The sequence below is a fragment of the Dendropsophus ebraccatus genome, chromosome 15, assembly GCF_027789765.1.
Source record: "Dendropsophus ebraccatus isolate aDenEbr1 chromosome 15, aDenEbr1.pat, whole genome shotgun sequence".
NCBI lineage: Eukaryota > Metazoa > Chordata > Amphibia > Anura > Hylidae > Dendropsophus > Dendropsophus ebraccatus.
Window position 1 is genome coordinate 68,455,183 of NC_091468.1, and position 24,883 is coordinate 68,480,065.

Here is a 24,883-nt window from a genome sequence, read left to right on the forward strand (position 1 = left end):
CTCTGTCCATGTCAGGAACTTTCCAGAGCAGCAGCAAATCCCCATAGAAAACCTCTCCTGCTCTGGACAGTTCCAGACATGGACAGAGGTGGCAGCAGAGAGCACTGTGTCAGACTGGAGAGAATACACCACTTCCTGCAGGATATACAGCAGCTGATAAGTATGGGAAGACTAGAGATTTTTAAATAGAGGTAAATTACAAGTCTATATAACTTTATGAAACCAGTTGATTTGAAAGAAAAAGATTTTTGCCAGTGTACCCCTTTAATCAGAATAAGCTCAAACCAATATATACTGAACAGGTAATACAAGCAAATACTCCCAAAGTATACACTGCATTCAACTACTTATAGACACACGTAATCCTAATACACATGCACTTCTACAATCCTAATAGTAAGGAAAAAGCCATCATGTTTCCTGAAGTACAATGCTAAATATAACTCCTTGCAATATGCAATAATACAAACAACAGTGATCGGCCACAAACACATCTTTCATGTCTTTCTTTGGACGTCATTTCAGGGCCAAAAAAATGAAATAATGTGCGCCAAAAAAACGGTTGCCAAATGGCCAGAAAAAAAATAAAAAAAAGACGTATGGTTGAGGCCTATCACTCTTGTTTGCTTGTAGCTCTAAATAATAATGGAGCAATGTATTTCTCAAATATTCCTGAAATTACCACTGGTCACGGTCACATACGATGTATACGCTAGAAATTTTTGCTTTGCTGATTTTTTTTATATTATTTTTTTTATGCAGTATAATTGAACAAAGCATAAACTGTACAATGTATATGCTACAAGTAGGTGAACACACCCTTAAAGTCTATGGCACCAGCAAAAACAGCTGGGCATCAGGTTCCCACCACTGTCATTTTGTTCTAGGTTATGTTCACACAGTATCTTTCTTCAGTATTTTTTAACCAAAACCAGGAGTCGATTGAAAACACAGAAAGGCTATGTTCACACACTGTTGAAATTGAGTCGATGGCCGTCATTTAAAGGGGTTATAGGGTAACAAAAACAATATTCTAAACAATCCCCCTTCCCAATACCACCCTATGTCCAATATTTACGTATAACCATATCTTGCACTTATCTGCTCTGGATGACTAAAATCCCCTACTCTGAGTCCACTCTGAGCATGCCCAGCTCCCTCTCACCCCCTCACTTTGTAGTCACAGGATAAGTGATCTCCTCTCTGGGGGCCGGGTCAGCTGTCTATTGACTTAGTAACCCGGCCCCCAGGAGACATCATCTGCATCATCTCCATGCACCTGTGCTGCTTCCATAGATTTACATGTGTCCCTGAGCCTAGGTTTCTGTAATATGAAAAGTTATACTTCTCTCTATGCTTGCTGTCAGTGAATGCAGGCATTTGTACCTGTCTTTGTGTCTTGGCTCTGTATATTGTAAGTGTTATTGATGTTCTTAGAGTCTTGATGGAACTAGAATGTTTTCATTCAGTCAGCAAGCAGAGATCTAAAGCTACACTACACCTCCCACTCCCTGGTAAACTGATTCTTGTTATAAAGTACATATCTACACCATGCGCGCGCCAGCTCTGCTACACCATCAACTAGTATGGAATACATACTGGGATGATGTGATGCAAAATCAGTGAAAAAAACAGTCCTGTATTTACTGTGCAATAGTAGTGACAGAAGTGGGCAGGAAAGAAAGCTAAGGGGGCGAGTACAGACAAATCAGGGAGATGCATGATGGGAAATGTAGTTTCCTATCTTGGATATAGATCGGTTTTTAGAAAAACTTGTAACGGCAGCAGCTAGAAAGACTCGGGGGACTCGGGGTGAGCAAGACCAGCTAGCATTTCCTTTTTCCGCTCTTAGGTGGATGACCCCTTTAATGGCAAATAGTTGCTGTTATTTTAAAACAACTGCTGTTATTTGCCATTAAATAACGGCCATCCACTGTGTGAACATAGCCTTTCTGTGTTTTCAGTTCACTTCTGGTTTTGGTTGAAAAATACTGACCCAAATACTGTTTGTGAACATAGCCTTATACCATAGAAGCGGTGCTGAATCAGCGCATGATGTACCCCATGGATTCCGATCCCACATCGTGTCTGGCATTTTGCTGGTCATATTATCAAGAGGGACTTTTATGCAAAAAAACAACAAAAAAAACAACAATATACTACAGCAATTGACTGTTGCTTCTATTCTATGTTCTGACAGCAGTTGTCACAGATACTATGCAGGATCATAAAACAGCCTTGTAAATGCACTGTCAATACACAACTAATAAAATGGCCTATTAAGCATGACATGTAAAATGAACACACAATATACTGGTATAAAGTATCTAGATACTAGACACCAGGAACCTAATAACTGCAGTTCTGCTGGAAGCCCTATATGAAGGCTGAGGAGGGGAGCACAACCAGATCTTCTGGTTTGATCATGCATCTTGCTTTACAGAGAAGAAGTCGTTTGATGTGCAGTAAGGGTGGTATTACACAACCCGATGATCCAATCTCCGCTTACAGAGCCTATTACACAGCTCGCGAATAGTGCGGCAAGGGCTGCACAGGCATTGTTACGCTGCACGAAATGTCCACACAGCCTTTGCGTTACATACAAAATAATAAAGGTTATACTTACCAGTGTCCAGGCTCCCTCTGAAAGCCATCTTCTGAAGTCATCTCTACAGTGACAGGCACCCAAACCAATCCCTGGCCATTGGCTGAGTGGACTGTCACTGCAGAGACAGCTTCAGAAGCTTCAGCAGTGGCTGCGGTGAGCAGGAATAAGGCAGGAGGACACCAGGGGAGCCTGGACAGGCAAGTATAACCTTTATAATTTTCAGCCGTCAGCCCCCCAACACTATTACACCTATAGATGCCCAGTTGTCAGCCAATGATTTTTAAAAATGGTAGACATCGATCAGCTGATGACTGGCTTCTCCGCTGACCGATGTCTTTATTACACAGAACGATATCTGCCTGAATCACTCTGATGGTCCGTTAACAAGCGATAATTCGCCCAATCAATCGTTTAACGATTTTGAAGCAACTACTTGGTGTTTATAACGATCAGTGTTTAGACGAATAAATCCTTAGAAAAATCGTTATTGTGATCGTTTTTTAAGATCTCACCCATAGGGAGAATCTTTGAAAGACTGTTTACACGAAGCGATCTGCGAATTTTTAGCGAACGACCAACAACGATTTGAGAACATGCTGAAAGATCACAATAAAGGATTTGTCGCTCGCCGCTTGATCGTTCACTGTGTTTACACGAGCCGATTATCGCCCAAATGCGATCACTATTGCGAAAATTCCAACGATAATCGTTCCGTGTACACGCACCATTATAAAAACAAGGATCAGCTGATGACAATGTGCACACAGCCCTTGCTGCAGGATAATTGGGCCTTGTAACAAGCTCAGTAAACCAGCCCCCATCTAGCATATCTGCGCTTATTTACTTTATACCGTCTGCTCCCCGACCTCTGATAGGACTTTAGGCTATGCTCACACATTGCATTGTGGTCAGAATTTCAGTCAGTATTTGTAGCCAAAATCAAGAGTGGAACCAGCAGAGAAGAACTATAATGCAAAGATTTGCATTTTTTTTTGTTGTTTTCCATCCACTTCTGTTTGTTAAAAATAATTCTGACCAATAAATAAAATGAAAAGATCATTTAACAATATAAATTACAATCTACCTTGGCCAGATGGGAATTGATCCATTTGGTAAAAGTTCTCTTCTGAACGGCTTCTTGCTCATCTGTAAAAGGAAAAAGAATAGAAATTACAATACAATTTCAGTATAAGTACTTCTAGTACTTATCAGCTGCTGTATGTTCTGCAGGAAGTGGTCTATTCTTTCCAGGCAGGCACAGTGCTCTCTGCTGCTACCCCTAAGAAAGAGCAGGTGAGGTTTTCTATGGGGATTTGCTGCTGCTCTGGACAGTTCCTGACATGGACAGAGGTGGCAGCAGAGAGCACTGTCAGACTGGAGAGAATACACCACTTCCTGCAGGACATACAGCAGCTGGTAAGTATGGTAAGACTTGAGACTTTTAATGGAAATAAATTACAAATCTAAACTTTCTAACACCAGTTGATTTGAAATAAAAAGATTTTTGCCGCAGTACCCCTTGAAATGCCTATTAGCTCTATTGCCTATAACTCGGTGGTGTCAATAAATTCTAGTAATTTTTCCCCTTAGTATGACCTCTGGAGCATAGACACTGGTACAGACATGAATGAGAATGTAAAGCGCCCTATAAAACCTTCCTCATACAAGATCAAGTATTGTCCTTATAAACGCCGTCATACATTATTGATCTGCCTTGTGTCTTAAACATTTCCATCGATATTTCCCCTGTTTTTAGCTACAGCGTCCTCATCGCCAACTAAACATACAGTCACACCGCTTACCCCAAATATACACACATTAACCTAGAGACACTGGGGGTAATGCATCACAATTGTGTCATACCTGTCTGCCGGCTCCCCAATATTACTCTGAAGTTCCATATGTACTTTATCTTTGTCAGCTCATACCGCACGCTCAGTATGAAGTGTATGAGGCTCTCCTGACCATCCACCAACAGATGATGTCGGTGGAGACAGAAGTTGGGCTCGTTGATAGGGCTGACCCCTTCGTTCTCAGAGAGATAAGCCACAGTTAGAGCTCTCTGGCTGCGGCTGACTTACCCCTCCTCATAGAGAACAAAGGAATGCTCAGCCGTGCCAAACTCTGTACGTCATACGTGTGTACTTCAGTCATTATAGACGTGCGGCCACCTATAACCCCTCCAGGACGCAGCCAATTGTGGCATTAAGGACACAGACCCATTTTTTAAATCTGACCTGTCTAAAGCCGCTATTACACGGGGCGATTCAGAGGAGCAAGCCAGTGCCAACCCGTCAGGTCAACACTCGCTTGCTCCTCATTCCCTGCTCGCTGCCAGCGCTATTACAGTCACCGAAAGCGAGCGTGTGAGAGTCGGGGAAGCCGCGTGGAAGATGTGGGGGGGTGGGGGGCTGCCTGGGTGATCGCTGGCTTGTCTGGGCGGCCCATAGAAGACAGCGGCGGTCTGCTGCCGCCACTCCTATTACACGTGGTGATGGCACAATATCACTGCTATCTAGATCATTGGTTTATCAACACAGACACTGAAAGACAACAATTAAACGACATTGTGCATGTCAGCTGATCGCTGTCTTCTATTACACAAGATGATTAACGGCCATACAGCCGATAATCGCTTTGTGTAATAGGGCCTTTAGGCTGGGTTCACACTACAATTATGCTTTCCATTTAACAGATCTGTTTTTATATGGTTAGTTTTACGTAAGTCAATAGAAAAACGGATCTGACAGATGGCGGGTACACCACAGCATCCATTTCTGCATCTGTTTTTCTCCATGGAACGGATATGTTAAACAGACTGCAAAAGGGCAGTGTGAACCCGGCCTTACTTTATGCTGTAGTATCCTTGTAATGCTTTAACATATTCCAGTGATCCAACAAGTTGGAAAAATTTGCATTTTATACAACGACTCTGTTTCAGATATTCATGTGAACTTATGCAAAAATTAAAATTTCAATAATAGTCAGCATCAGTGTCAGTTCATCCTTCAGCAGTCAGTTAGTCAGCATCAGTGTCAGTTCATCCTTCAGTAGTCAGTTAGTCAGTGTCAGTTCATCCTTCAGCAGTCAGTCAGCATCAGTGTCAGTTCATCCTTCAGCAGTCAGTTAGTCAGCGTCAGTTCGTCCTTCAGCAGTCAGTTAGTCAGCATCAGTGTCAGTTCATCCTTCAGCAGTCAGTCAGCATCAGTGTCAGTTCGTCCTTCAGCAGTCAGTTAGTCAGCATCAGTGTCAGTTCATCCTTCAGCAGTCAGTTAGTCAGCATCACTTCGACGAGTGATTTGTCACCAACCATTCACCGACCCTGAGACATACTGTAGGAATTTCCCAGAACCCACAGCAAAAGGAAAACCAACACAGCGAGAGCAAAACAATTTAATAATATAGGTCCACGTTGGTACGCGAGTTCCAAGCCTCAAAATACCTAAAGCTTTACGGCCCAGCAAGTTCATATGGCGATTTCCACCTCTTAGAGGGGCAATACCCTGGATCCTCAGCAGAGAATGATCACCACTAAGTACCTGGGCACTAATGTATAGATACTGTTCATACATTTCTGCTAGTCCAATGTTTCCAGATGTGTGAGTGTAGTTTATTGGAAGTCCACCCCACCCCACCCCACATGCTGCACCTGACACACATGAAATCATACATACTTACGTACGTACATGCATTGCTTTAGTGTAAGAGCTCCCTGTACTGGGTGGGAGCGGTGGAGGTCTGGTCTGTATAGCGGGGTCTACAGCCCTGTACTCTGACCCAGGAAGTCTCCCTCACCTTCCAAATCATAGCAGATCCACTTCAGGCTGGGGCTTGCATCAGGGGACAGGACTGTGGAGGTAATCTCTCCATAGCTGTAACCCCTCTCTCCCCGGACAGAGAGTGCTGTTATACTGTGTCCACCCAATAATCCAGCTCATTCCTTCATGCTCTCTGCAGTCTCTGTCAGCCCTTGTGTTTCCAAACCTCTCCATTTCTGCTATAATGTGCCTGCACTAACACTCAGCTATACACACTGCTGCTATAATCTGCCTGCACTCACACGGCTGTATATAAAGTTTCTGTCACTGTCCTCCTGCACAGCTCTGTGATTCTCACTTCCTGATTGGTCCAGTTAGTTATTCAGAATAAAAAATTATTATTTTGGGGGTGAGGAACCAATTGTCTGCATTTCATTGATTTCTTAAGGGAAAATTAGCTTTGGTTTAAGAGTGGATTTGGAATCCAAGCACAGTCCCCGAACAAATTATACTTGTAATCCAAGGCACCACTGTGTGTGTGTGTGTGTGTGTGTGTGTATATTATATATATATATATATATATATATATATATAAAATAATAATAATTTATATATATATATATATATATATATATATATATATATATATATACATACACACACACATCAGGATCAATAACTGAAAATGCTGAAGAGAAACAGAGTCCCCCATTGAATATATTGATTAGAATGGTGGAAAATCTATACATGTAATGTGATCAGGTATTACTACCCATAGTGCACTATGGTGGCTATGCAGGATATAAGGTTCTTTTCTACTGTTGCCCCCAGAACATTATCTTCACATAACACACAGCTTGTCTAATCTCCAGAAAGACTTGAAAAAACAATGCAGGATAAAGGAGTACAATAGTAAATGACACAGACACCGATACACGGGCAGAATGACAGCGGAAGTGCTTCAGTAACCTCTAGCTGAATGATTTATCTCGTCCTGACGTCCCAGCAGCGGTGGTGGTGGGTATTGATTATTCTGCAGCCTCAGCACACAATCTCTCTATAACCAGTGTGCACAGTATCATGGAGGACTCTATGGCTGTCTTGTCCTGTATTCCCATCACCCGGCTTCTACGTAACACATGGTAGTCCACAAAGCTGTTACATATGAGCCTGTATACACCGAGAGTGTAACATACTAAGGCCCTATTCACACGGCCGCAACTAGGGAAAGAAAATAGGGTCAATGTATTTCAATTTTCCCCTTCATATATACGTAGGTGTGTACTGAGCCGGGATCCGTGCCGCAAAAAAAAAAAAAAAACTTTTTCATTTTTGTACATCAGCAAAAATGACAGATGCAATACGGATGGAATTTTGCGGATTGGCGGTGAAAAATTACAAACTCAAATTTGGTAAATGAAAAATATACTGACGTGTGAATAGACCCTTTGGCTCCCATTAGACAAAGCGATTTTAAACAATTACCCATAAACAAGTGGGAGGGATCACAATAATACACAGAAAGATAAGTCATTCGTTCCCAAGATCGTTTTCTTCTTCTGATCCCAGCAAATAAATGAAGGAACGATGTGTTCAATCAGCAAATATTTCATGAATGATTAATGAACGAATAATGATGAGTTAACGACACATGAACGATTTTTCGATCTTTGCCTGCATATACACACAAAACGATTATTGTTTAAATTCCAACGATATATAACAATTTTCTGTCCCATGTAATAGGGCCCTTACTGTTGGAGTAGGTACATGCTATCGCTGACGCTACATACAACTCATCCCTACTGGTAAAAAGGCTGTGGATAGGACCTGACTGGCCACATCCTATATAACACGTTACACGTCCAGTATGTTTATTATACTATGTATATTTTGCAGTGTATCCCTCCCTTTGATGACATGTAACTAAACACTGACTGTAACCTAAATCTCGATTTCATTGTTTTCCATCACGACAATCATAAATAAAAAGATACAAAGCACCATAATAAGATACAAAGTCTGCGGCCACGATGCAATACAGTAGACTCACCTCGGAGATACTGAAAAAATCCAGTTACCAGGTTAATAGAGGAAACCTTCCGGGTACCAACTTCCTTACACCAAGACATGACGGCTCCCTGCGACCTCCTATTCCGGCAGCAGTTTTGTGGAACTTGTTAATAAAAAGCCCATAATCCCCCAAAGCATGGTGTATGGATATCTCAGGATATTAGGGCGATCCGTCCCTCAGCCAGCTGTGCAGCTGGAGTGAGCCCTGCTCTATCTCCTGCCATCATGCTGCCTTCCTGATGTGCATTTCCATCTTCCTGAAGGACGACCAATCTGTTCCCTGGAACCTGTGATGATGTCAGTAACCTAGATAATGTATCCCGTGCTCAGGACGGCCCAAGGAAAGACAGCTGATACGCTGCTGAGACAAGCGCTTTTATCCAGGCAAACAGGGGGGGATGCGGCTGCTGCTGCTGCATGGAGTCTATGGGAAGGGATGGCTTACAGAAGGTAAGAGATACACATTATACTATACTGTTCTATATAACCAGACTCCGAGTGTACAGGTACAATTACAACGCACATGGCCAGCTATATACACTGTAAACTGACAGCTCTCCCATATACATCATGGAATATACCACTGTATACTATCAAATTATATTAGATAGATAGATGATAGATAGAACAACACGCTGAGCACTCACCCATATACATCATGGAATATACCACTGTATACTATCAAATTATATTAGATAGATGATAGAATAACACGCTGAGCACTCACCCATATACATCATGGAATATACCACTGTATACTATCAAATTATATTAGATAGATGATAGAACAACACGCTAAGCACTCACCCATATACATCATGTAATATACCACTGCATACAATCATCAGCTTTTCGAACAGATACATTTTCTTCTGCACCATACAATATATATATATATATATATATATATATATATATATATATATATATATATATATACACATAGTCGTTTGCCGACCAATACTTTGCTACCTTAGGGCCAGTTCACACTGTGGAAACGCGCGCAAGTGGAGAGCGGCGGCAGCGGACGAGCGCGCGCCCTCTCCATTCACCCACAGCAGCACACTGAGCACGGGGGGGATTTTGACGCAGATTTCCGACGATCTTGCTCAGTGTGAACTGGTCCTTATACTTATTGATTGCATTGTGCACTGCGGTGGTGCTGCATGAAATTTTATTATATATATATATATATATATATATATATATATATAGAGAGAGAGAGATAAATATATATATTAGTTAGGACTTCTGTCGTACATACAATGAAAACCAGTTCTAAAAAAAAATTTTTTAAATGAGGTTTTTAGCAAACCATTTGATCTAACAGAATGTACTATCTCACCATGTTAATAAGGTGACCCCTGGAAAGATGGTTCCTATACTAGCAACGGCCTCTCTCGGGCTATAACGGTTCGTTTACACAGAGATTAATCTGAAAGATTTTTGAAGCCAAAGCCAGGAATAGACTATAAACAGGGAACAGGTCATGAAGGAAAGACTGAGATTCCTACTCTTATTAAATCCATTCCTGACTTTGGCTTCAATAATCTGTCAGATAAATCTGTCCGTGTAAACACACCATAAGGCTATGTTCACACTACATAAAACTTCGGCCGTAGTTCTTGCCGCAGAACTACGGCCGTAGTTTTGAGGGTGGGACATAGCCTTGTTTTCAATGGGATCCCGTCCGGAGCGTCCACACATCGTATACGCTCCGGCCGGGATCTATGCGGCGCTGCAAATAACTGACAGGTCAGTTTTTCTGCGGCCGGAATTCAGTGAATTACGGCCGCAGAAAGACCTGTCAGTTCACACAGTGAAGCGAGCAGCTCCGGCCGCTCGCTTCACTGTGTGCTATGGCAAGCTCTGATGCGGGCGCACGCTGATGCGTCCACATCAGAGCTCCGCGGCCGAAAGATCATCCGGCCGGTACTTAAGTACCGGCTGAGATGATCCGGCCAGAGACCGGCCGTTCCGTGACCCGGTCGGGGTCACGGAACGGCCGGTCTCTTACGTAGTGTGAACATAGCCTCAATCTACAAAACTGGGCATAGAGGATGCAACTAAACTCTGTGTAAAGCACCCACAGGAGATGGGGGGAGTGCAAGCTAAAATGAAGCAGCCCCCCACACGTAACACATAAAGAACAAGGATAGCCAGCACTCACATTTATTCATACTGTGCAGTCTGTATAGTGTATATGCTGTGAGTCCTGGCACTTGCAGGTTTCTGCAGCATTTTTCGTCTGTACAGTATGTTAGCCACAGGAGCGTGAAAACTGCATAGTGTGAACAAGTGTTATTGGATTGCTGGCTATCTTTTTGCATATATATACACATACACACAATGGTGGTTTGGATTACAAGTATAATTCAATCCGGGACGGCGATTGTAATCCAAACCCACTCTTAAACCAAAGCAAATTTTCCCATAAGGAATCATTGAAATGCAGACAAATGGTTCCACACCCCAAAATAATGATTTTATTCTGAATAAAAGGTAAAACAAACACTTAGAAAGCTGGATATGTCATATTATAGGTTACTGTAGAGTATAGAGTCTAGCCAATCAGCATGTGGGGTTTAATGTAACTGCATAAGAATGAAAAAACAGCAGCAGCTTGTAGATACAGAATGGAGCTTCAGATCCCTATAATGCAGTAGCGTAGTACAATAGGCTAGAATAGAGAAGCAGGGCTGCTGTCAGAGATCTGTGTGGTCACATGACAGCATTGGGGAAGGGGGTGTGTTCAGCATGGACCAATCAGGAAGTGAGAATCACAGAGCTGTGCAGGAGGACAGTGACAGAATCTTTATATATAGCAGTGTGAATAGCGGAGTGTGAGGGCAGGCACATTATGGCAGTGTGTATAGCTGAGTGTGAGTGCAGGCACAGTATAGAACGAATGGAGAGTATGGAAAACACAAGGGCTGACAGAATACAGGAAGTATGAAGGAATGAGCAGGGCAGATGTGGGCACATACATACAGCACTCTCTGTCCGGGGAGAGAGGGGTTACAGCTATCTAGAGATTACCCCCACAGTCCTGTCCCCTGATGTAAGCCCCAGCCTGAAGTGGATCTGCTATGATTTGGAAGGTGAGGGAGATTTCCTGGGTCAGAGTACAGGGCTGGAGACCCCGCTATGCAGACCATGCCCCTCCCCCGCTCCCCCTCCCACCCAGTATAGGGAGCTCTTAAACCAAGTTACAATTTTGAAAAACTGTGAGCTCTTCTTGCAAAACGCTCTTTATCCAGTTGCTCTTAAACCGAGGTACCATTGTATATATACATATACACACACACGCACACACACACACACACACACAAGATTTCTATGGAGCAACATCTGCCTAGAATCCACATAGAGGTATAGCAGTGATTTTTCTGTTCTACTATTTATCGGCCTGAAGAATAACTATCCACGCCCGTCAGTGAGAAGACATATTGAAGCATATGGTGTCTGTTTATATTTTATTTTCCATATGTTTGTGAGCCCAAACACTGTGTGAACAGAGAAAGACGGATTCTACAGATCCTATTGTGCCTCTGGACGCCTTTGATTTCACAGAATCTCATAGTAATATTTCAGTAGTGGCACGTTTCCTCTAATGAATTTCATCATGAAATTTATCCTCATGAGAACAGGAGCTCCGAAACGGTTTAAATCTTCACGGTACTGTACCGACACAGCCTTGTGGTATTGGCCACACAGTCCGATACTGCCCTGCATAATAGGGACAACCCCTTTAATTATTTTACCATGCTTAAAAAAAAGGTTAGTTTATCATATAGCTCCCGATGTAATGGGGTACATGTGGTTGACAAATGATATAAGGAGAGGGAAGCAAACAAGACACAGCATTCGTTTGTGAAGCCTGTCAGAATGGAGGCCGGTCTAGTAGGTGGCAGATCAGATCAATAACCGCGCCATATTGCCGATAATCCCACCAAAGTTACACGGCAAAAAATTAAAGGTAAAAAATGTATGATGTCTGGGGGCCCAATTTATGATAGCTAGAATGGGGGTTGCATGTACCCCATTTCCACCAGCAGCACTACAAATATGTAATACATTTGAATGGTAGGTAAACACTTTAAAGTGTCATTTCATTTTTTTTTTTTGTTGCAGTAATCAATAGTCCAGGCGATTTTAAGAAACATTGTAATTGGGTTTATTAGGCAAATCTGCCATTATCTGCATTCAAAAAGACTTTCCCCAGGTCTCCCCCCCCCCCCCCTCTCTCATTTACTGCTCATTATCAGGAAATCTCGACTCTTTTACATCAGTCGGGCCCTGTGTAACCTATGGAGAGGGGAGGGGGGAGGAGGAGCAGGGAGGAATATTAGTCGCCAGCAGAGATCAAAGGATTACAAAGTGGGAACTGTGTGAAAGCTGCTACTCAGAGGTCAGAGAGGTCAGTGCTGACTTCAGAGGAGATAGCCCGGTGATGTAGCTGTAAATTGACTCTTTATTGTCCTGTTTTGGTGCCTCATCTCCCTCCACCCCTCCCCTCTCCATAGAGAACAATGAAGACAGGGGGAAGAGCTTCAAACTGCTTTTCCATGATAAAAATGCATTTTTCAGCTAATAAACCTAATTACAATCGCCTGGACTATTGATTTCTGCGGAAAAAAAAAAAAATTAAACAACAGTGACACTTTAAGGTCAAGTAACAGAAGAGGAGATAAATGTTTCCATTATTTTTTTTCTTTAGGTTCTACTCCTGGCAGACATGTCAATTAAGTAAAAGTGATCTGTACTCATGAGAAGAGAAAATGCCAGGGGGTGCACACAGCGGAATACTGCAGAGAGATAATTATAAAGCATAGTACCGCGCACCTTAGACGGTCATACTCCGGGCACCCCGATCAGCATGGGAGAGATCAAAAGGGCGTCTGCCAGCCCTCCGTGGAGCCAGATGAACCGGTGAAACAATAGAAGGCAGGTGTCACGAGCGGAGAGTCCACTTTCACAGGGTAAATGGGACTGCACAGGTGCCGACCGCCACAGGTTAGTACTAAAACATAAAGGATGATGTGAGTCATAGTGACAGTGAAGCAAAGGTTATATGGACAAAGTGTTTCAATGGGGGTCCCCCCTCCATCATGTCCATCAGGTCCAATCTGCCTTGACCTGATGAAGAGGAGACCCCCTGAAAATACGTTATCCAATTAAATTTGCTTCACTGTCACTACGACTCCTCCTTGATGTTGTAGTACTAACCTGGGCCGATCAGCGCCTGTGCACTCCCGATTACGCTGTAAGAGTGGACTCTCCACTTGCAACGCCCGTCTTCTACTGATCTATAATCATGATCTATATATTTTCCCATGGATATGTAACACCATAATAAAATATCTTGGAATAAACAATGATCCCACCAGCTGGATTCAATTTGCTGGGCTCGGAGTAGTTCTTCTTCTAACAATGATGGCGTCCACGTACGTTGGCTTGTCTCTCAGGAAGCCTGGCTAACAATGACTACTGAGAGCTCCGTCGCTGGATAATAATTACACATGGTTAGACACCATTCAGATGAATAGCACAAATGACTGCGAATTAGTAAATTCATGTGCTAAAAAAAGAGAAAGCACGTGGGACGTTGTAGATATGCGGACGTTATGATGTGTCTTCTATTCTGCTTTATAGGGAATAAGAAAATAAAGCTGGTGGCAAAGCAATACAGGCAGCCATTAGTGTGATTTGTAGACATACAGCAACCACTCACAGCTCCGCTGTCTTTTCTCAGATACTTTTTTTGTTTATACATCAATTTATGTTGAGTGGAATCAGTAAGGGGCGACACAGGCCCCTCTGCTGCCACCAACTAAGCCCTACAGACCCTGGTACCCTGCACTGATCCAGCAATGCCAAACCACGCTACTGACACAGAGCAGGGCCCCCCCATGTACTGTATATTCTTATTACAATATGCTGCCTGTCACTATCGCTGTGTGCGGCAGCCTCGCCCGCTCTGCTAGACGCTCAAGACAACAACACATTTTTATCTTTCAAATCAAATGGTGCCAGAAAGTTATATATATTTGTAATCTACTTCTATAAAAAAAAAATCTCAATTCTTCCAGTACTTATTAGCTGCTGTATGTCCTGCAGGAAGTGGTGTAATCTTTCCAGTCTGGACAGTAGGAGAGGTTTTCTATGGGAATTCGCTGCTGCTCTGCACAGTTCCTGACATGGACAGAGGTGGCAACAAAGAGCACTGTGTCAGACTGGAGAAAATACACCACTTCCTGTAGGACATACAGCAGCTGATAAGTACTGGAAGACTTAAGATTTTTTCAGTAGAAGTAAATTATAAATCTCTGGCACTTTCTGACAACAGTTGATTTTAAAGAAAAAAAAAATATATATATATATAGATAGATAGATAGATATATACACACACACACACACACCGCACATCATCCAGTGCTTACAAGCTGAAGAGAGTTAACTTTATTAAGACACAAAACATATACTGGTCCCTCTGTATGGAATAGCACTTTCATGACTCTCCTGGTGTATATGTAGCATACATCGCAAACACAATGTGAGAGTAGCCCTGCAAGTTCTGTGACTAGTCATGCACCCTGGTATGGGATGTATACACTGCCTGAGGCCACAACTGACACTCGTTACACAAATACTGCACCATTGTGTCCTACTGTCCCATTGTGCTCAGACAACTAGATAGAGCAATACATCATGCATGATGCTGCGGACACTATTCTATATGGAAAATAATATGTAATATAAGATTTGCTGGTAAGTACAGTCAAGCAGACCCCATCACATGGAGAACACGAAGACCACACACACCGTATGCAGAGTGTATTTAATCCTGGCTCATGTGACTTGTTGCTTGTACCTGTTATATAACATCATCAGGGAGAAGCTGCCATTTGCGGTGTATGTACCATCAGCAATATCTATGTAGCATGTGCAGAATATACAAAAAATAAATACAATGTGATAAATTTGCACAAATCTGCTCAAAACAAATCACACTGAACGCTTAAATAAATAAACTAAAAAGTTGCACATAATAAATTAAGCTACAAGACTGGCCAGACATATAGGATTTCGTGCCACCGCACAGTCTTCACTTGGTAGATGGACCAGGAACAAAAAGTAAAAAATTCTTGAGCAAACAATTGTGCAAAAATCTGCTAAGTTTTTCACACAAAACCCCAGGACTAGACCATTGATAAATTCCCGCCAAAATGTACAGGACTACAGATAAGTCTATAGGACTACAGCTTGTAGTTCTTTGATGCCTTTTACAGGGATATCTATATTCTCTAATGGTGCAAACCCTATCTGGATTAAAGGGGGTTGTTCAGCGAAAATCTTTTTTTCTTTCAAATCAACTGGTATCAGAATATTATATATATTTGTAATTTACTTCTATTAAAAAATCTCAAGTCTTCCCATACTTATCATCTGCTGTATGTCATGCAGGAAGTGTTTTATTTTCAGTCTGACACTGCTCTCTGCTGACATCTCTGGCCGAGACAGGAACTCTGTCTCTGTTTTCTATGAATCCCCATAGAAAACCTCTCCTACTCTGGACAGTTCCTGCAGGACATACAGCAGCTAATAAGTATGAGAAGACTTGAAATTTTTTTTAACAGAAGTAAATTACAAATCTATATCACTTTCTAACACCAGTTGATTTGAAAGAAAAAGATTTTTGCTGGAGGATGTGCAGCCTCCGCTTAAAATTTCGGGGTGTGCTCCCACATCCATGTCTGAAACTGTGCCCTCTTGCGTTTTTCATTGGCAGAAATCCTGGCAACATTGTGCGGCCGTTGCAGCAAACAAGGGGGCGCAGTTTCATACATGAGCCTTTACATAAGGGGACGCAGCCAAACACTGCACATTTTCTCAAAGCTGCATCAGAAAAAAACTGCTATATGAACTCCGGTGGATTTCCCATGATTTTCCTGCCAAGCACTTGAAGGCATGAGTGGGTGTGGGTGGGGGGGATGTGGAGCGACCTGTCACCGCTACCTGCCTCTCTACCTTTCTAAGCACAGGCTTATTCCAATGCTAATCCCGTCATGGGCTGTGCATTGTGTTCTGCCCACACTAAAGCACAGGAGGGGATCCCGTCATAACGTTTTTAAACAAATCAATCAAGTACGCTGAGAATTTACAATTATATCCCCGGCCGCTCTCTGAATAACAGCATTCAGCTTCTATGAATATCTCACAGGCCGACACAACTTGTGGCAGCGTGGGGGAACCCGGCAAAACTCCTGCCTGTTACTGCTCTGCTGCCTCTCTGCTTTATGAGAACACAGGAGATGAGGACGTCGGTGGCCAAAGGGAAGTCATTAGAATCTTATTATACGTTACTGAGGTCAGCACAATGGAGAGTGGCCCAGTGATAATATTTCACAGAATGAACACTTGAAGAGGTATGAGAGATGAGCGCGATGGGATCTATTAGAGACATGATCAACTCGGCCAATCGTCCGGCATATGATTACTTGTGGCTGAAGAAGTTGGATGTAGCCCTAGGGAGTCTTGGATGCAGCCTATGGCCGTATCAATGTTTTACAGAACTTCTTCAGTCACTGGTATTGAAATGTGGGGCGATCGAATTCACTCGAGTTGCGCTCATCTCTTATGTCTATGCCTTGTTCCTATTACAAGACCTCAAGAAACAAACTGTATGTAGCCTTTATAGCAGCAAATACAGACTATCAGGCTCCATTCACACCTTCCGTAGTTTTGACCGTAATTGCAGATCAACCATTATGTACAAATTTAGGGCCCATTGATTTCAACTGGGCTGCTCACACTGTCCGTATATTTACAGATCTGCAAAAATTACTGACAACCTCTAGTACAGACCATAACTGCGGCAAAGATTGTCCCATAGAAGTCTATGGGAGCGTTCATTGTTTATATGGATGAAACATAGAAACATAGAAGATTGTCGGCAGAAAAAGACCACTGGGTCCATCTAGTCCGCCCTTTTAGTATTTTCTTCCTTATTATCTTAGGATAGATATATGTCTATCCCAGGCGTGTTTAAATTCTGTTATTGTAGATTTACCAACCACCTCTGCTGGAAGTTTGTTCCAGGTATCTACTACTCTTTCAGTAAAATAATATTTTCTTACATAATGTCCACAAATGCGTAAAAATATGGATGAGTATTCATTTTAGACTATTCCTACATCTTCCTCATCTCTGCTGATCAGCAAAAAATACAGGTTATGGACAAATTTGGGGGGGATTGCGGACAAAGTTTGCGTATGATTGCAGACATATCCAGACCTGAAAAACTACTGGACATGCAAGTGTCTCCTAAGTCTGGGTTCACACTATGTTTTTGCAATCCGTTTTTTTATCCGTTCCCCCCCCCCCCCCCAAAAAAAAAAACCGGTTGAAAAAGCGGGTGCATTAGTGTTTAATCCGTTTTCCCATTGACTTCAGTTATTAAAAAAACGGATCAAAATACATCTCTTTTTTTTTTTTAACGTACACAAAAACGTAGCCAACCAATTTTTTGTGAATGTTTAAAAGTTCATAGAAAAAATGGATCAAAACAGATGCACACAAATGCATATTTTTTTGCAAAAACAGATGAATAAAATGAATTGCAAAAACGTAGTGTGAACCTAGCCTAACACTAAAACACCGATCAACCTGAATACACACAGAGCCTAAGGGTTCTAATTACACGGAACGATTAACGACTAACGATAAACGATCGCAAAAGGAATTGTTTATCGTTAACCTGAAATCGTTCACCATATTACACAGGAGGATGGTCGTTAGTTATGATCGTTACTATGATCGTTATTGCGATTGTTACTATGATCGTTTACTTCTTCTGATCCCAGCAAAACAATGGACAATGTGCAATTACACTGAACGATTAATGAACAAATGCGGAACTTGAGTGAACGAATAAGGAATTACAGCGAACGACATACGAACGATTTTTCGATCGTTGCCTACAATTACACAGAACGATTATCGTTTAAATTATCGTCCCGTGTAATAGGACTCTTAGATGTCCCTCTCAAGATCACCTTAAGGAACTCAATGTCAAAGTCTAAACAATACACGCTAACCAACAAGTGGAGTGACCTGTGTACGAGAAGATATAGAACATATTTATATACTATACAATAAGGAAACAATATGTACCATGTCATTAACCGTTCTCCTTGAGGGCAGGATAACAATGAATGACGTCCCCGCAGCCTGAAAACCAAGTAGAGATTTACTCAAGAAAGTTCTATCGTGTGAGGTTCCTGGCACAGTCCATATCCCTCCTCATACAGAGACATATACAGAGGGTACAGTACAAGGACACCATGGAATCAGAGTTACCTTTCTTATGGGAGGAAGCAAGAAGCTTGATTTTCAGCATGTTTTCTCCAGGATTCAGGAACTTTCTGCAGACTGTGGCCGATCCCTGGAGTTTCAGAAGTAAACACCGGCCTTTGTCAAGGAAACCTCCAGCCAGTAGCCGTATTCAGCAGCCATTGTCATGGCAACTCCTCTGTATACCCCAGATAATTCGGCCTCCTCCCCAGTCCCCTTCTACCTCCCAAACTTGTGCGTCCAATGTCAAAGAGCTGGTCAGATGAAGTGCAGGGAGAAGATCTATTGTGTACAAGCTCTTCACAAACCAATCCAACAAGTACTATGCACAGGACCGGGACAAGTACTATGCACAGGACCGGGACAAGTACTATGCACAGGACCGGGACAAGCACTATGCACAGGACCGGGACAAGCACTATGCACAGGACCGGGACAAGTACTATGCACAGGACGGGGACAAGTACTATGCACAGGACGGGGACAAGTACTATGCACAGGACGGGGACAAGTACTATGCACAGGACGGGGACAAGTACTATGCACAGGACCGGGACAAGTACTATGCACAGGACGGGGACAAGTACTATGCACAGGACCGGGACAAGTACTATGCACAGGACCGGGACAAGTACTATGCACAGGACCGGGACAAGTACTATGCACAGGACCGGGACAAGTACTATGCACAGGACCGGGACAAGTACTATGCACAGGACCGGGACAAGTACTATGCACAGGACCGGGACAAGTACTATGCACAGGACCGGGACAAGTACTATGCACAGGACCGGGACAAGTACTATGCACAGGACCGGGACAAGTACTATGCACAGGACCGGGACAAGTACTATGCACAGGACCGGGACAAGTACTATGCACAGGACCGGGACAAGTACTATGCACAGGACCGGGACAAGAACTATGCACAGGACCGGGACAAGTACTATGCACAGGACCGGGACAAGTACTATGCACAGGACCGGGACAAGTACTATGCACAGGACCGGGACAAGTACTATGCACAGGACCGGGACAAGTACTATGCACAGGACCGGGACAAGTACTATGCACAGGACCGGGACAAGTACTATGCACAGGACCGGGACAAGTACTATGCACAGGACTAGGACAAGTACTATGCACAGGACTAGGACAAGTACTATGCACAGGACTAGGACAAGTACTATGCACAGGACTAGGACAAGTACTATGCACAGGACTAGGACAAGTACTATGCACAGGACCGGGACAAGTACTATGCACAGGACCGGGACACGTACTATGCACAGGACCGGGACACGTACTATGCACAGGACCGGTACAAGTACTATGCACAGGACCGGGACAAGTACTATGCACAAGACTAGGACAAGTACTATGCACAGGACTAGGACAAGTACTATGCACAGGACGGGGACAAGTACTATGCACAGGACCGGGACAAGTACTATGCACAGGACCGGGACAAGTACTATGCACAGGACCGGGACAAGTACTATGCACAGGACCGGGACAAGTACTATGCACAGGACTGGGACAAGTACTATGCACAGGACTAGGACAAGTACTATGCACAGGACCGGGACAAGTACTATGCACAGGACCGGGACAAGTACTATGCACAGGACCGGGACAAGTACTATGCACAGGACCGGGACAAGTACTATGCACAGGACTAGAACACCCCCTGAGCACATCAGACGATAGCGGCTTTGTCCAAAATTAAGACAGGGTCCTATATTATTATTTTTTCTGAAAAAAGGGTTGTTATTTTCAGAGAAAAACGGCATACCCCTACCATGTAGCCCCATACTGTATGTCCCACCATAGTTTTTCACCCATACTGTCTACATCCCCACTCCGCAGGTAGTCCCCATACTGTATACATGCCCCCTCTGCAGGTAGCCCCCACACTGTATATTCCCCTCCTCTGCAGGTAGCCCCCACACTGTGTACAACCCCACTCCGCAGGTAGTCCCCATACTGTATACATCCCCCTCCGCAGGTCGTCCCCACACTGTGTACATCCCTCCTCTGCAGGTAGTCCCCACACTGTGTACATCCCCCTTCTGCAGGTAGCCCCCACAAGGTATACCTCCCCCTCTGCAGGTAGTCCCCACACTGTATACCTCCCCCTTCTGCAGGTAGCCCCCACACTGTATACACCCCCCTCTGCAGGTAGTCCCCACACTGTATACCTCCCCCCTCTGCAGGTAGTCCCCACACTGTATACCTCCCCCCTCTGCAGGTAGTCCCCACACTGTATACCTCCCCCCTCTGCAGGTAGTCCCCACACTGTATACATCCCCCCTCTGCAGGTAGTCCCCACACTGTATACCTCCCCCTCTGCAGGTAGTCCCCACACTGTATACATCCCACTTCTGCAAGTAGCCCCCACACTGTATACATCCCCCTCTGCAGGTAGTCCCCACACTGTATACACCCCCCCCACTGCAGGTAGTCCCCACACTGTATACATCCCCCTCTGCAGGTTGTCCCCACACTGTATACATCCCCCTCTGCAGGTAGTCCCCACACTGTATACCTCCCCCTCTGCAGGTAGCCACCACACTGTATACATCCCACTTCTGCAGAAACGGATGCAGACCTCCACTTCTCAAACACAGTCACTATAAGAGAATCCGTGAGTAAAATACTTAAAATTTATTTAGACAATAAAGTAAACCAATGTACAGCACAATGCGTTTCCAGGCTGGTCCAGCCTCTTCCTTAGGTGCACTACAATGATTTTCTTAAGGATCCTGCACCATGAAGCACTGTCTCTATTCTCTTTCACCCTCTGCACAAAAGGCCCCCAATACTGTATACCCCCCCCCCTTGCAGGTACCCCCCCCCCCATACTGTATACCTCCCTCTCCCTCAGTAGTTCTTCCCCCCATACTGTATACCTCCTTCCCCCTCTGTCGTTCTTCCCCCCCATACTGTATACCTCCCTCTCCCTCAGTGGTTCTTCCCCCCATACTGTATACCTCCCTCCCCCTCTGTAGTTGTCCCCCCATACTGTATACCTCCCTCCCCCTGTAGTTGTCTCCCCATAATGTATACATCCCCCATACTGTATACCTCCCTCCCCCTCAGTAGTTCTTCCCCCAACATACTGTATACCTCCCTCTCCCTCAGTAGTTCTTCCCCCCATACTGTATACCTCCCTCCCCCTCTGTAGTTGTCCCCCCCACTGTATACCTCCCTCCCTCTGTAGTTGTCCCCCCATACTGTATACCTCCCTCCCCCTGTAGTTGTCTCCCCATAATGTATACATCCCCCATACTGTATACCTCCCTCCCCCTCAGTAGTTCTTCCCCCCACATACTGCATACCTCCCTCTCCCTCAGTAGTTCTTCCCCCCATACTGTATACCTCCCTCTCCCTCAGTAGTTCTTCCCCCAACATACTGCATACCTCCCTCTCCCTCAGTAGTTCTTCCCCCCATACTGTATACCTCCCTCTCCCTCAGTAGTTCTTCCCCCAATACTGTATACCTCCCTCTCCCTCAGTAGTTCTTCCCCCAATACTGTATACCTCCCTCTCCCTCTGTAGTTGTTTCCCCCCCATACTGTATACCTCCCTCCCCCTCTGTAGTTGTTCCCCCATACTGTATACCTCCCTCCCCCTCTGTAGTTGTCCCCCCCACTGTATACCTCCCTCCCTCTGTAGTTGTCCCCCCCCACTGTATACCTCCCTCCCTCTGTAGTTGTCCCCCCATACTGTATACCTCCCTCCCCCTGTAGTTGTCTCCCCATAGTGTATACATCCCCCATACTGTATACCTCCCTCCCCCTCAGTAGTTCTTCCCCCCCACATACTGTATACCTCCCTCCCACCCTCAGTAGTTCTTCCTCCCATACTGTACACCTCCCTCCCACTCTGTAGTTGTCCCCCCATAATGTAAACATCCCCCCATACTGTACACCTCCCTCCCACTCTGTAGTTGTCCCCCCATAATGTAAACATCCCACCCTACTGTATACCTCCCTGCCCCCTCTGTAGTAGTTCCCCCATACTATATACCTTGCCCTCTGTAGTTGTTCAGTATGTAGTTGACACAGTGCTCTCTGCTGCCACCTCTGTCCATGTCAGGAACTGTCCAGAGCAGGAGAGGTTTTCTATGGGGATTTGCTGCTGCTCTGGACAGTTCCTGACATGGACAGAGGTGGCAGCAGAGAGCACTGCGTCAGACTGGAGAGAATACACCACTTCCTGCAGGACATACAGCAGCTGATAAATACTGGAAGACTGGAGATGTTTATCTAAATTTAAAAATCTGTATAAAACTTTCTAAAACGAGTTTATGTGAATTTTTTTTTGCCAGAGTACCCCTTTAAGGCTCATGATGAATAACAAAGTGCACTTTCTATATATTATAATACATACTAGAGAGCGGCATCTTTGTACTTATGGCAGATCAGCATCAAGGAAACCATAATAGCTCAGCATATACATATTCCAAGAGGGTGAGAACAAACTTCATGGGTGAAATAATGCCAGCGATGAGCTCCAATGCACGGACCTACCACGCTGCTGAGAGGAAGATGAGGGTCATACTGACTGACTCTCAGCCACAAGAGGACAGACTATCTCTGATGAAAGTCGCCGGACGGCTGAGAGCAGGCAGTGAAGCTGGAGCCTCGGTTAGTGATGGTCACTCTCTGCTGCGTTATTGATTTACTGAGCCCTGGGCTGCCGCTGGTGCTGCCACTGGAAGTGGTTAGGGACTCTATCAGTGCGAATACATCCTTACTCAGTAATTACTAAATAAAATGTCACTGTCCCCGAAGATCCAATCGACTTCCATAGTAAATGTCTTCTGCTCCAGAGAAAGTGAATAGGTAGAGAAATGTACTGAATATTCTGGCTGTTACATGGAAGGGTAGGCTTAAAGGGCTCATCTAGGATGCATCCTTATTACAGGCCAACAGGATTAGATATGGTGGGAGTCCTGGCACTAACCAGGCACAGCACCATACTTATAGCCCGGCCCTGCCTACTATTACCGTTCACTACATCCTAATGCCATTCAAGTGCATGAGTGAGCTGTTATATATGTGGTGTCACCCCACATGGTGGCAGCAGAAAGCACTATGTCAGACTGGAAAGAAAACACCACTTCCTGCAGGACACACAGCAGCTGATAAGTACTGGAAGACTGGAGATATTTAACTAGAAGAAAATTAAAAATCTCTGGCACTTTAAGAAAGCAGATGATTTATAAGATTTGTTTGGATGAACTACCCCTTTAAGGGCCCTTTATACAGTACAATTATTGGTCAAGAACGTTGCTCCTCTGGTTGATAAATGTCCCATATAAAAGTGTCAGTGATCAGCATGAAAATGCCCAATCCTCGGCTGATCGCAAATCTTGGACTGCAGCAAAATGTATCATCGGTCGCACATTGTCCTCCTGTGTAAACAGGAAACTGACAGCACGGATACACCGTTCCCAAATGAAATGCATACTTACCTAGTGCGCCGCTGTGCGATCCGGCATCCCGCTTCCTGAACCTTCCGTCCTGCTTTCTGGACACAAGCTGTATCTTCAGACGGCAGGATAGGTGATCCGGGGAGCGGGATATCAGATCACTCAGCAGCGCACTAGGTAAGTATGCATTGCTTGTGTGATATGGAAACGGACAGCACGGATATATATGTATATACAAGGATCACCTTTATGACCTCCATGTGAATATCAAATATGGTTCGGACATGCAAATGTGTGTTTGAAACCCCTGCCCCCTTTCTTTTTATCGCCAAAGACACTGATCCTTGGAGACTACAAGAGGGCTTGGTTTTGGACAGGCGTGTAAGGACGCCACCTAAGGCGCGTGCGGCTGATACAAACCCTGTAAAAGGTCAGAAGTCATTAAACTAAACATCTAATACAGACACATCACATATCTGCCGGTTACTAGTTTTTGTTTTTTTGCAGAAATCAGTCTTTATTCCCTGTGCTGACAGGCGATGAAGCTGCCAGTATTGTGACTGGAACATTCCGGAAGCCGGGAAGGCATCACAACATAGAGAGCTGCCGTCCCCACAGAGAACAGTAAGTGATGATGGATCTGTCATG

At 44.2% G+C, this 24,883-nt stretch overlaps 1 protein-coding gene across 1 annotated transcript in view; it reads right to left on the reverse strand.

Annotated features, from left to right (window-relative positions):
* The window catches only part of SYNE1 (spectrin repeat containing nuclear envelope protein 1), a 385,540-nt gene that overhangs the window by 245,286 nt on the left and 115,371 nt on the right, over positions 1 to 24,883 (reverse strand). Inside the window, exon 4 of the mRNA XM_069955314.1 lies at positions 3,693 to 3,754. Within this exon, the coding sequence (XP_069811415.1) occupies positions 3,693 to 3,754 (62 nt within the window). The remainder of the gene's footprint in view (positions 1 to 3,692; positions 3,755 to 24,883) is intronic.